The following is an 11,456-nucleotide window of genomic DNA, read 5'->3' on the forward strand; positions in this document are numbered from 1 at the left end:
CATTAAGTACCCTCCTTCCAGTAAGCGCCCCTCCTTTTTAGCCGAAATATTAAATAAGCAGCTGGGTGCTTATTCGAAGAATACGGAATATGACCTCGACGAATCGAACACAATAAAACCGTGAATGTAAATGTAATGTATCCAGTTTTTCAAAACTTATCTACTTTGTATCAGTCTTGCCTCTACATTTATATTCATTATTTTGAGCCGATCAGATCACTGCTGATCCAACGTACAAGAGTAGGATTATCGTCCACGGTTGCTTGCTGAACATTTCACTAAGATTGTACTCAAGAAAACAAGCAAGGAAAAAGCAACAACTACAACAAATGAAGTTCGGCTATCACATCAGTTGAAGATGAAAAGGTAAAAGTCATTATATATACATGACCCTTTTTTTTCCCGGCATTCAATCGCTGTGGAAATATTTCCCATGTACAATCAAGTCTATTTACAGGAGAAACTAATGAGAGTTTTCAAGCTTAAATTTCTTCCGGGAAGATATTACGGTGGCGTGGCTAGGCTAAATCCCTAATAAGGAGAAAAGAAGAAAGTCACCCGTACTTGGCGCACGAGTGTAGATGCACCGTTTTTGGGAGACTCAACCTATGTCTCAGATTCAATCAAAACTGTGTCATCTAAGCTATGAATTAATGTATTGGTTAGTATCGATAAGTTATCCCCTAGATGAAACTTATTAAGCAGTTCTTTGTACAAATTTTAAGCAAACATCTTGCATATCACAACGTTTTATAGTTCATTTCCTAAGAAATAATCCATATTCGGTTTTTTTTAGTAGCCAAGTTCATCACTTATGAACGGGTAAGGGAGCTGTTTGCGGCATTTGTACGCCGGGATAGGGCGGGATTTGTACGCCGAGATATGGTGGCCGATAAGGACTGACTGGCAAGGATGACTGCATCGGATAACCTTGTGGAGGAGGGCTGACTTGTGGATAAAAGGATCTTTGTTCTAAAGGACGAAGCCCTGGAGATGCAGGTTGTAGACCACTTGGTGGTAGCCGGTACTGCGGAAGGGGGACAGGGTAAGGCTGGTAAACCGGCTGCTGCATATTTGGAATCGGATACCCCGAGTTAAACAGAGGAGGAGGGGATGAACGGGGGATATTCAAGACAGGTCGATAGATTCTTATCTTAAATGGTATCGTCTGAGTTGATGGTATAGGAGCGGAGTAGTAAGGGTAGGAAGATTGTGAAGGATATCCCAAATAAGGATAGGTTGGCTGTGGTACAGCAACTGGCAGAGGTTTCTCATGAGACTTTTCTTTGCCGCTCTCAGATTCCTTCGCCGACTCCTTCTCCTTCTCTTTACCAGGTGAATGTGGCTTTGGAGCTGCAACTGTAGGTTGGTAGTATTGCTGGAAGGCTGGCTGGTAGAAGGGCATCGGAGGATTTGGCAAGGGCTGGTATGGTTGTTGGAAGGGGTACGAGGATACCACTCCCTGAAGTTGTACCGGAGACTTCCCTTGACCAGCTTGTGGCTTCTGCTTCTCCTTTGTATTTTGACCCATTTGCAAGAACTGTGGTGGAGGCTGTTGCATCATCTGCTGAGGCTGGGGATAAACCGGCCAGGGTTGTGGATACACTGGCCTTGGGATAGCCTGGTATTGTTGTGGTGCTTGGTGCTGGGGTTGTGGCTGACCCGGTAAAATTAAGAACTGTGGCGATGGAGGCATGGGTGGTCTTTGCGGAACCTGGTACCGAATCTGTTGCGGTTGCACAGGGATTGGGAAAGGATATGTCTGTGGTCGTGGTGGGACTGAGTAAGGGGACTGAATGGGTGTCTGTGGTCGGTATTGATGTTGTTGTGGCCGGGTTGGAACTGGATATTGGTATGGCTGAGGCTGAGGTGGTAATGGGTATTGAGGGGGTGGAATTGGGTACTGATATGGCTGTGGCCGTGGAAGGATCGAGTAAGCAGGCTGTGGTTGAGGTCGGTACTGAAACTGGGCTTGCTGAGGGACTGAGAGGGGGTTTGGTGAGGGATAACCTTGTATTTGGCCTGGTGCAGAACCAATCATGTTGTATCCAGGCTGCTGTGGTGCTCCATAGGAGCTTTGGAAAAACTGCTGGCCGAATGGATCACAGCACCATGGGTTACAGACGGTCGGCATGCATTGCGAACTCATGCAGTAACTGGGACAAGTCTCTGGAGTCTGATCCACTGCAAGAAACAAAGTCAGTAAGAGCATTAGTTTCTTAGACATACATTACCCTCTCGAAGAGGCAACGATCGAATCTCTCTTTATATTTTTGACCGGAAAAGGCAGCAATTCGCAACATCTAACTCTTGAGAAAAGCACAAAGGACATGCTGGGCTTAAAAGAGGATGGAGAGCGAACAGACACTGGCAAATGGAACAGCCAAAGACACAAGCCTTTCGACCCTCGCCTTGTTCTATTTATCCGATAGATTCCATGTTACCGTATGTCTGTTCTGTTTTAGACGAAAGGTGGCGCAAATTCAAAATGTGGTAACAACAAAAGGAGAAATGAACCGCAGGGGGAGTGTGTCAATAATTTTCTTACCACATTTTGGCATCATGCATCGGTACTCCAGAAGATTATGGGATACGACCAGTCAGAGTTCAAGCAGTTTTCATTTCATTGTATACCTGCCCTGGTTTTTTTTTTGTTTGTTTTACTTTTCTGAGCACTCACCCACAATCATAGTAGCGTTAATAAGCTGAACTTTCTCCCCATAAAGAGTTCCGGTGATGACACTTCTTTTTGAGGAATCACTTCCCTGAATGGAGTTCCGCAGAAACTGGATCGGATCAGCTGGGGAGGTATCATCAGGAGTAAAGCGTAGCTTGAAGTATGCCAGGATTTTGTCTTCCTCTCCTTTGCTATTGGAAAAAGTAGAATTGTGGGTGATAATTGAAGATTTCAGCTGATTGAAAAAATTGTGGAGAAGGAGCAGAAACTATTGGAATTAAATAGAAATGGTATTGAGAGTGGCAAAGGGTACCTTAACGAATTGTATGCATCGCAAACTTTTAGACCGACTTTGAAATATAGTCAGCTCTTTTGATATGGTGTGAAGTGTCCTTTACATTGCATTTTTTTTCCTCTCGACGTCCCGCGTCTCTCTACCAGAGCTCAAAATCGGGGTTTTTTTTTTCTTATAAAAGAGACTCAGGGCAAAAGGATAGCCCTGCTAAGAGTTATCCTTGTGGGTGACAGAGGTCTGTGGGTAATCGCTGTCAATTTAAAAATATGAGTTCGGAAAAGCTAGGGCTCACAACTGTTAGGTGACATTTCCATGCAATTGCAAGTATCTTGCACTAATTTGAATAAAGCGACAGTAAAAATCAAGAATTCTTGGGGTCTCGCCAATTTTCCAATTCACCTATTTGCCACCCCTAGTAGGGTTTGTGGGAACCAACTGATGACTCTAGTGCCAACCAAGATTCGCCTTTTTTCTGCACTTCTGATTTAACTAAAACTTAGGTATTTCCAAGTCGTAGTTTGTTATTCAAAAGATCTTTACAAAGAAAGTATCACGTGACTCCCAAAACTCGTATCGTTCTAGCCTTACCTGAAGTGATCCACTGTGATTTGCTCAAACCAATCAAAGTCACCGTACACATCGAGAAGCTGTCGAGCAAACGAAAAGGGTTGGAAACGAGTTCGGCTCCATCACACCTAAGATATCCTACCCGGGCTGGGTTACTAAGCCACTAATCACTTTTGGATGGATTTCAATTTTTAATTACATTCGCTTCTTTTATCAGTTCACCTCTCATAGTGTGTTACATTATTATTGACATTATAAGTGAAATGGATGTTAATAGATATATTGAGATAACGATAAACAGAAGGTAGTAGTCACCAGACACAGCGCCGTAATGGGTTACCCGGCCAACGCTCCTGGTGGCCACATAAGGTGGATCTATTTTTTAAGAAAAAAACACTTGCGAAATCATTCTGTCACTTACCGCTTCTTGGATATGTCTGCTGAGAGCTTGGTACCTAGGACTTCCCGGCACGTAAAGGTTGTCGGTCCATAACTTATTTTCGTAACGAAGGATCACTAAATATTCGGTAATGCCTGAAATAGAGGAAGTGCCCTGTAAGTATGGAACAAGCTCATGAAAAAAAAAAAAAACAGCCGATCACTTTTTTTTTACTTTTTTCTTTGGTGACGTTCATGTTTACATCGCTTTGGCCAGTTAAATTTACTGCCAGTGAATAAGGAACATACATCAAGTATACGGATTTCCAGGAATAGCAGTCATTTGGATATAGCAACTCTACTTAAGAAGGAAGTGAAATTAATCCCTTCCCTGGTCGGGTGAAACGTTGTTAATCTTGAGTGACTGAATAAATTGTTGGATCACTGACCGGCTGCATGACCTATGGACTGAACGATCCACTGATTGACTGACTGACTGACTGACTGACTGAATGATTGACTGATTGACTGATTGACTGACTGACTGACTGACTGACTGACTGACTGATTGACTGACTGACTGACTGACTGATTGACTGACTAACTGACTGACTGACTGACTGATTGACTGACTGACTAACTGACTGACTGACTGAATGATTGACTGATTGACTGACTGACTGACTGACTGATTGACTGACTGACTGACTGACTGACTGATTGACTGACTGACTGACTGACTGATTGACTGACTGACTGACTGACTGATTGACTGACTGACTGACTGACTGATTGACTGATTGACTGATTGACTGACTGACTGTCTGACTGACTGACTGACTGACTGATTGACTGACTGACTGTCTGACTGACTGACTGACTAACTGATTGACTGACTGACTGACTGACGGATTGACTGACTGATTGACTGACTGACTGACTGACTGATTGACTGACTGGCTGACTGATTGACTGACTGACTGACTGACTGACTGACTGATTGACTGACTGATTGACTGACTGTCTGACTGACTGACTGACTGACTAACGGAATGGCAGATGGAAAGAATGATTGACTAACTAATTGACTGATTGGCTTCTTTCAGGACAGACCCTGTAGTCTGACCTAAGAACTTACGCTACATCATGGAGGATTGACCATTTTCAGTAGAGGGTTAGCCGGTAGTGTCGTTTAATGATCGCAAATTACGTGGTCCATAACTAATCAGTGAATGTTCATCTTTTTTATTTCCCAAAAGGTGATAAGAAAGCATAATGTTATCTAAGGAAATAAGTTCATTTTTCTATATCATCATCTGTTCTTTCTATGCTACCTCCTCCTTCTCCGGCCCATGAAGGTTGTCTGCGACTGGAAGGGGAGGATAAAGTTTACTGACCTCTCAGGGGTCGCTTGCAAACGAATCCTCTCGATCCATCGCAGGCCTTGTATTTCCAATTAAAGTTGGTTAATATGACGCCACACTTTTTTCCAGGAAAATTCTTCTGATAGAAATCCCAGTTCATAAAGTGAGGTGGGCTCCCATCCAGCCAGGACAGGACTCCATCGTTCGTTAAATCGCTTACCCCGATCCAGGCGTCTGAGACACCAGCTGAGCTCTGTTAAAGAGATCGAAAAAAAAACTTACACTCATTTATTCTTCGGCTTTGTTGTGAACGGGGATTATCTTCAAAAACAGTCCTTTACGACTGATTTACCGGTGAGTGATGTAAGAAAAAAACAGGTCCTCGATGCGTACTTCTGTCACAGGCGCTCAGTTTTAATTGGTTACCTGCTGTTATGCGCATGGCAATCAATCGCTGATGTCATGAGATGCCTTCTCACCGTTAAGGTTCTTTATAGAATCCTTTTTTTTTCTCAATGCTATAAATAAAAGCGTTTGAACGGATGACATTTGAATGTTCGGGATTATTAGTGCGAGCAGATGAGTGTGATTAAGAGAAGTGAAAATACTTATAAAATTTATCCCAACTTTGATACACCCGCTAGCAAAAAATGTTGGCGGAAAAATTTTGGGGTATTTGAGTGAATGTTCCTTGCTGTTCAAGGTGGCAAGTATTAGCTAGTAAAAACAGTTACTAAATATCGCTCCAACATCCGTACAAATGATGTTGGACGAGTATCCGTTGGGAAATAAACATATGTTGAATACTTTTATGCGGGCCTGTAAACCTGTAATAAACTACGAAAGCTTAAACACAGGCTAGTAAGAAAAGGTTTTACCTTCTCAGCCAGAGCTGATGAGTGATAATTTCCCTGAGTTTGAATATTTTTTACTTGTGCAGTTATCCTTACCAAAATAGTTTTCACGAACATATCCTCAGCTTCACTCCCAATCGATGCAAGTGTGGCAAAATCCGCAGCGCATTTCTCTGAGGCTTGAACCCAGTTGACTGGACCAGGAAAGTACTTGTAGCAAATATTGTTGTACAGTTTATATCCATTAGGGCACTTTGCTGTTAAAATTAAAATCAGCTTGATTTAATTCTAAGGGCTCACGAATTTGTGCACGAGATATGGTTAATCGTTATGAATTATGGTGAGGATTGTCAAAATAAAAGCAGTCTTACATGGTCCTTGCTTTCCAACACCACTCCCTGAAAAAGAACAAATTTTTAAAAAGTATAGTTATTGAGTTATTTCGTGCAGAAAGATGTTATTCATTCAATGACACAGGTATGAAAGGACAAAAAGAACTCGTGGCTCCCAACTTGGAGTCAAACTTGCGACCTTCCAATTACTATTTTGGATTCTCCACCGTGGGACTGGGAGACTCATGGTAGGCTAGGTCGTTGAGCTAGGTCCATGGTGACAAAATTTCTCCACACTGCTTGTCGGGATAGGAATGTTGATATATGTTGCGTATGCGCTATGATGATGTAAATGATGATGATCATTTTTATAAGCCACAGATCTCTACCATGCGTCGACTACAAACATATTGTTATACCAAATGTACATTTAACAGCTTTTTTTTTTACAAACAAACCTGTTACTGGGAGCACATTATGCAGGAAGTTTCCTTCGTTACCAGGAGGGTTAAATAAGGCGACGATGTAGGTTTTACCGCTTGCACTTTTCGCCTTTCCAATACCGACGTCTTGAGATCCAACCCAGACAAGCTGGGTAAAATAAGAAGACTTAAGAGATTCCTTTGCGCTGTGGAAATCATAGAATCTGATTTCATTATACCACGACCGCACGCTTTTAGCTGCGACGTCTTTCTCATCTTTGGTCGAGAAAATATTCTGACCATATTTGGAGTTGACGTCAATCTTTTCCTTGTCTTGATTGGCTAGTTGAGTTGCCCATAACTCGGCCTTGTTGGTTAGGTCGAGTGAGAGCTGAAGAGGAGCGGCGGCGTGCATCAAACGATACTTGTTTATCAATTGTAATTCCTTTTCTAAGAATGCTTCAACTCCTGCGAAGAAAAATGACTAAAATTTATTTGTTAGCTAAACCAAACAATTAAAGTTAACTCTTATGAGCCACGATCTTTTCTGTTCAGTTCATCAAAATTTGGAGCGACAAGGACAGTGTATAGGTTTAACAAGTGTCTTGTCCCTCCCCACCAATACTGGTCGGAAAATAACAAAAACCAAGTCCAAGTCTAAGTCTTCAGTCCAAGTATTTTTTTTTTTTTCACAATTACGTACTCCGGGGAAAGTTGCATCTGCAAGATGCGTTATTATACAACTTGATCCTCTGTTATTTCGCAGTCCACCGATTTAATCCTGGTTTCACTCCAAGAAGAATGGGTCGGACATTGAAACAAAAATGAATAACTAAATAACTAATTGTGTAAAACATTTCGAAAAGATCAGTCATTAGTTATCGCTTGGAAAAAAGAGGGTAGGGAGGGTGGAGGATTTTAGGGGGATCTCGTGATTTCAGGGGTAACACGGGGGGAGGGGTGTGAGTCGTCGTCGACAAAGTATAAAGTGGGAACTATAGAAAATTAACTGCCTATTAATTGCCATTGAGGGAGGGAGTCACGCTAATATTAGAGAGCCAAAGAGGGGATCAGCTGAATATTATCGTGACACAACAAAAACACTCCCACCCTTCCCTGGTGATAAATTATGGCAGCTCCTAATTAGGACTCCTTTGTAATCGACTTTAAGTTGATTCATCTTTAAGGTATTTAATCAATTATGATTTTGAATTGGTAAAGATATCTTTCAACAAAGAGCCTGTGCTGCTATATATCGGAAAGAATGACAGCCGAAATGGTCGCTTGAAACTTCAAAAGGTAACCTCACATTACCTGGTGCCTTCTGAGAGGCTTCGGGTATAGGATAGGGGGCAGCTTTAATTGTCACCACGAACAACAGCACAGTTTCAAAACACGTTCGGAGAAACATGGCTGACAAGTTTCTATCGTCAAAAGAAGGAAACGATAAGAAGTTAGCGTTTTGACTTGCTCATTATCAACCAGAGTTGATAATGAGGGGGGGGAGGGAGGGAGAGGGGAAGGAGAGCGTTCTGTTTACGGAAAGGTGTAAAAATATTCCTTATTGCTTCATGCTCATGCAATCCGTCAATGGATCCAGGAAAGTGGGCACTTCACTCGTAAAACACGAAGCTAACCCAACCTAATTAACCATGCAGTACCCTCGCGAAAAGGGGAGGTACCAGATCAAATAATTCATTAGGTAAACACCTTTATTGCTGGTGCTTTAACGCTTGCTGTTGAATTAATTCATTTTCATTACTTCCCTTCACTTTCCTTTAAATGGACAAAATTAAAGGTGACAGTAACTTTTAAGGCCTTGTTGTGTATATGAATGTCACCCAGCAATGCTAGTCACTTATTCATAATTGCAAGGCGAGCAGAATAAATCTGATCACTGTCTTTCCATTAGGACTTTTCCTTAGCTATTAGCGGCTAGTTAAGCAGATTCCGATTACAGATTTCGTCGTCACATGATTTTTAATTTTAAACTGGACAATATCAATGCGTTTTTGAGATTTTATTTGAATATGTTTCCGTCCGTCTTCGATTTTTCCACTTTCCACCTTGTCGGTTCTTATCCGTCTGTCACCAGCTACTCAAAACAGGTAAGTTTTTCTACCTTTAAGATCAAACTAATCACGAAGAAGAAGAAACAAAAAATCTCGTTGAACCAAGGTTTCGAAGCATATACAATCTCGAAACAGAAACCGGAGTTTCTCGCTGCAATCACCGCACCCAAGATTTACCAACTACAATCTCAAAGTTGACATGATTGTGAGTGGCAACCTTGTCAATAAATGCATCTTCCCACACATTCAAGGTACGTAAATGTATTGCCATTTGTCAGACAATGTACACAAAAAATCATCTACCAATAGCTTCGTTTTGTCGAAAAGTGTTTTCTAAATAAATCTTACCTCCACCAGTCAGCTCACTGTTATCCCGGCGTGAATCCAAACTTCTTGAAGACCTGTAGACGGAACTAAAAGAACCTGTAGTCCTTTATGTGTTTGATAATTCATGACCGAAGGATGACCGGAAGTTCGACTAGGGAACAAAAGATTTCATTGGCCGACGAGATACCTGTCTGTTGTCCCCCCATGATTCACTCGACAAGTCAGTGCGACAACAAATAGCAGACCGCATGTTTTGATACTTAGCTTTGATCGCGCCAATTTAGATAAAACCTCAGTCTATAAATCGATGAAATAATTTTATCTTAACCGAAGCCGGTTTCCAAGTTTTGAAAAGCTGGAAAATGTACTGAAATTGGCTGGCAACTGACCAGCTATAGTTCATCGTAAAAATTTGTGCTACTCCACGACTTTTTTGCTTTTATTCAGCCTTGGGCCTACATGGCTACTAGACCTACTAAGGACTAAGGAGCTTTGAGTACAGTTATTTCTGAAAAGGGGCTAGTATCCCTTGGAGTTTGTATATGTAGACGGATTGTAGGCGGAAAATGGGAAACGTTTTCAAACAAATTGCATTGAGAACATAACAGAACTCTTCTCCATACCTGAAGCCGAAAAATAAAACACAAAACTCAAACTAACTCTACGTCTAATTATAGATGGAACTGAGGAGACCAATTTAGACTTCGATCGGGGGTGTTACCTAGCAAGACAGACAAGGAAAAACAGCTGAAAATCTTTCACTTCTATCAAGAGAGAATATCCACTTCTGGTTCTACTCTGCGCACTCTTGTCAGTCTTATCAAGGGGCAGTGGTGGAAAGAATTGGAGGAGGCTTAATCGCAAGATGCAAATAGTGAACTTATCAGTTACCGAGAAGGAATCATTTCAATGAAGAGGGTTTTCGTTTGCGGGATTGTACTAAGGAGCCGAGGAAGGCAGGTTTCGATGGGGGGGGGGCTCGCTAGAATTTGAATTATAGCAGTTGTAGTTTTGGTTAAACTTTGTAGACGTTGTAGCAGCATGACAGTGGTACATTAAACTAAAAGATTTTGTGATCCAAGACCCATGGCGCTTCACGAGGTTGCTATGGGAAATCGCCCTTACAACTAAATCAGTATTCTGAGTTTACTTTATTTATTTAATAGCTTCGCCAACCGGCAGGGACGCCGCAACGGCTTTGCGCCAATTACTGCGCGCCCAATAAACCCACCCATCCTACCCCAGGGGAGGACATCCATCACACAGTAATCTCGTGTGTGGGAAATTAACTTCTCCTACCCCTAACCCTGCAGGAGATGGGACCTCCATTTATTCGTCCCTATCCGAGAAGACTAGAATATCTAATCATTTCTTGATGTTATAGAAAGGCAGCAAATTATTCTCAATTATTTTAAGACCCTGAGTGTTGGTCCGGCGGGGCTCGAACCCTCGACCTCCCGCACAACAGTCCAGCGCTCTATTCATTGAGCTAACTGGGAGGCGGTTAGCTCAATGGATAGGGACGCAGAGCTTTCGGGACGCAGAATTTACTTACGGGACATCTCCGCGTATACAGACACTCTGTCCAAGTCACCAAAGAACCCATCTTTTGAAACTTTTGATTATAAGATTAAACTTCACTTTAGAGGTAGATTATTATCGCTATGGTCCTAGGGATTCTGGGAGTATTGCCCTTTCGAAATATTCGATAAGCTTATGTTTAAATGAAGCTGTCCCTCGTGATCCCCGCGACCCTGAATTTCGTAATTCTCCATACCATTTTGCGCTTAAAATCATTTAAAAGCCTTTATGTTAGCGATGTAGGAAGAGAAAATAAATTTCAGCCGTTTTGAGTTACAGCAGGTAACCGTGCGTGAGTTTTCCCGACGATTCTCCTATCTTCGTCGTCTTGTTTTCGTACATTTACGACTAACCTCCGGATTTATTTCGGGTCATTGTCGTGAAAGTTGAAAAGTCATTCTCATTTTCTGACAGCGTACAGCCACAGGTGGCTCAAGCTCTGTCACAGGCTCTTTCACAGTGGATTATTAAAGAATAAAGGCTGATATATTCGAAAGAAACTGTTTGGGGCTGCGTCGGTGGGAGTAACGAAATAATTTGGATATATCAACAAAGTTGAAATGATAAATTGGCCACCGTAACGATTA

At 42.0% G+C, this 11,456-nt stretch overlaps 1 protein-coding gene across 1 annotated transcript; it reads right to left on the reverse strand.

The window, feature by feature from the left end:
* Window positions 1-108: 108 nt before the first annotated feature.
* On the reverse strand, window positions 109-9,408 carry LOC111336298 (uncharacterized). The gene is made up of 10 exons (XM_022942366.2): window positions 9,310-9,408; window positions 8,204-8,313; window positions 6,926-7,357; window positions 6,507-6,533; window positions 6,232-6,392; window positions 5,315-5,534; window positions 3,961-4,073; window positions 3,561-3,619; window positions 2,681-2,868; window positions 109-2,184 (listed from the first exon to the last, which is right to left on the reverse strand). Exons 2-10 carry the CDS (start codon window positions 8,298-8,300, stop codon window positions 809-811), a joined length of 2,673 nt encoding a protein of 890 aa, XP_022798101.2. The 5' UTR covers window positions 8,301-8,313; window positions 9,310-9,408; the 3' UTR covers window positions 109-808.
* Window positions 9,409-11,456: the final 2,048 nt, after the last annotated feature.

This window comes from Stylophora pistillata, chromosome 13 (genome assembly GCF_964205215.1).
Source record: "Stylophora pistillata chromosome 13, jaStyPist1.2, whole genome shotgun sequence".
Taxonomy (NCBI): Eukaryota; Metazoa; Cnidaria; class Anthozoa; order Scleractinia; family Pocilloporidae; genus Stylophora; species Stylophora pistillata.

Coding starts and splice junctions, on each gene's coding strand:
- LOC111336298 (XM_022942366.2), bottom strand. CDS start 8,300: ATGTTTCTCCGAACGTGTTTTGAAACTGTGCTGTTGTTCGTGGTGACA. Junction 6,534..6,925: donor TAATGTGCTCCCAGTAACAG/GTTTGTTTGTAA, acceptor GTTCTTTTTCAG/GGAGTGGTGTTGGAAAGCAA. Junction 6,393..6,506: donor TGTTGGAAAGCAAGGACCAT/GTAAGACTGCTT, acceptor TAATTTTAACAG/CAAAGTGCCCTAATGGATAT.